The sequence below is a fragment of the Sinocyclocheilus anshuiensis genome, unplaced genomic scaffold, assembly GCF_001515605.1.
Source record: "Sinocyclocheilus anshuiensis isolate Anshui unplaced genomic scaffold, SAMN03320099.WGS_v1.1 C32148646, whole genome shotgun sequence".
Taxonomy (NCBI): domain Eukaryota; kingdom Metazoa; phylum Chordata; class Actinopteri; order Cypriniformes; family Cyprinidae; genus Sinocyclocheilus; species Sinocyclocheilus anshuiensis.
The window spans coordinates 1-727 of NW_015611759.1; the positions used below are offsets into that span (position 1 = coordinate 1).

At 53.1% G+C, this 727-nt stretch overlaps 1 protein-coding gene across 1 annotated transcript; it reads right to left on the reverse strand.

Annotated features, from left to right (window-relative positions):
* Nucleotides 1-6: 6 nt before the first annotated feature.
* Nucleotides 7-723, reverse strand: LOC107682387 (probable G-protein coupled receptor 151; the record flags this gene model as incomplete). Its single annotated transcript, XM_016478640.1, has 1 exon — nucleotides 7-723. A coding segment is annotated over exon 1 (717 nt), but the record flags the coding sequence as incomplete, so codon positions are not given.
* Nucleotides 724-727: the final 4 nt, after the last annotated feature.

Genomic DNA, 727 nt, shown 5'->3' on the forward strand with positions numbered 1-727 from the left:
GGAGAACATGAGGAGCTGGGCGGAGAGAGTGAAGAGGACCGGAGGAAAGGCACCATCGGTCTCTAGGGTGTGCCGCATCCAAACCCAGGACACCCATTGCGGGAGCCACATGGTGGCCATGGCCACCGTCAGGCTGAACAGCATCAGGGTGAGTTTGCGGGATCGGATCTGCGTTCGTAGGTTCTGGGTCTTGCTGGACCTGCGCTGGCATCGTCCATATGCTTTCCAAAAATAAAGTAGGGCGAAACTCAAAGGTATGCAGTAGGCCAGGAGAGGGTACGCCTTGACGTACACAGACATGAAATCATGGGCATCGACTGGCACTGCTTGAACACAAATCATTCCACTTGCTTCTCTTTGCAGGGTGGAAAAAAGCCACTGGGGAATGGGGACCACGCACGCCAAGAGCCAAGTAAAGAGTAGGACTACCAGGATAGTCTTCAAACGGTGGCTTACCTGCTTGGTGGGGTTACTGACGTACCTGTAGCAAGCTTTGGCCATGATGGCCACGGTAAAGCTCTTTGCAGCCATACATGAGTGCAAGAACCAGTCACAGGTCTTACAGACAAACATACCCAAAGTCCAGCTGGCACGGGAATAAGCAGTGGCTTTGAAGGGAACAGCAAATGCCAGGACCAGACAATCAGCTAGCATGAGGTTGAGGATGAGTGCGTTGATCAAGGACAGCTTACTTTTACGCGCGTTGGTGATCAGGACTCCCATAGCC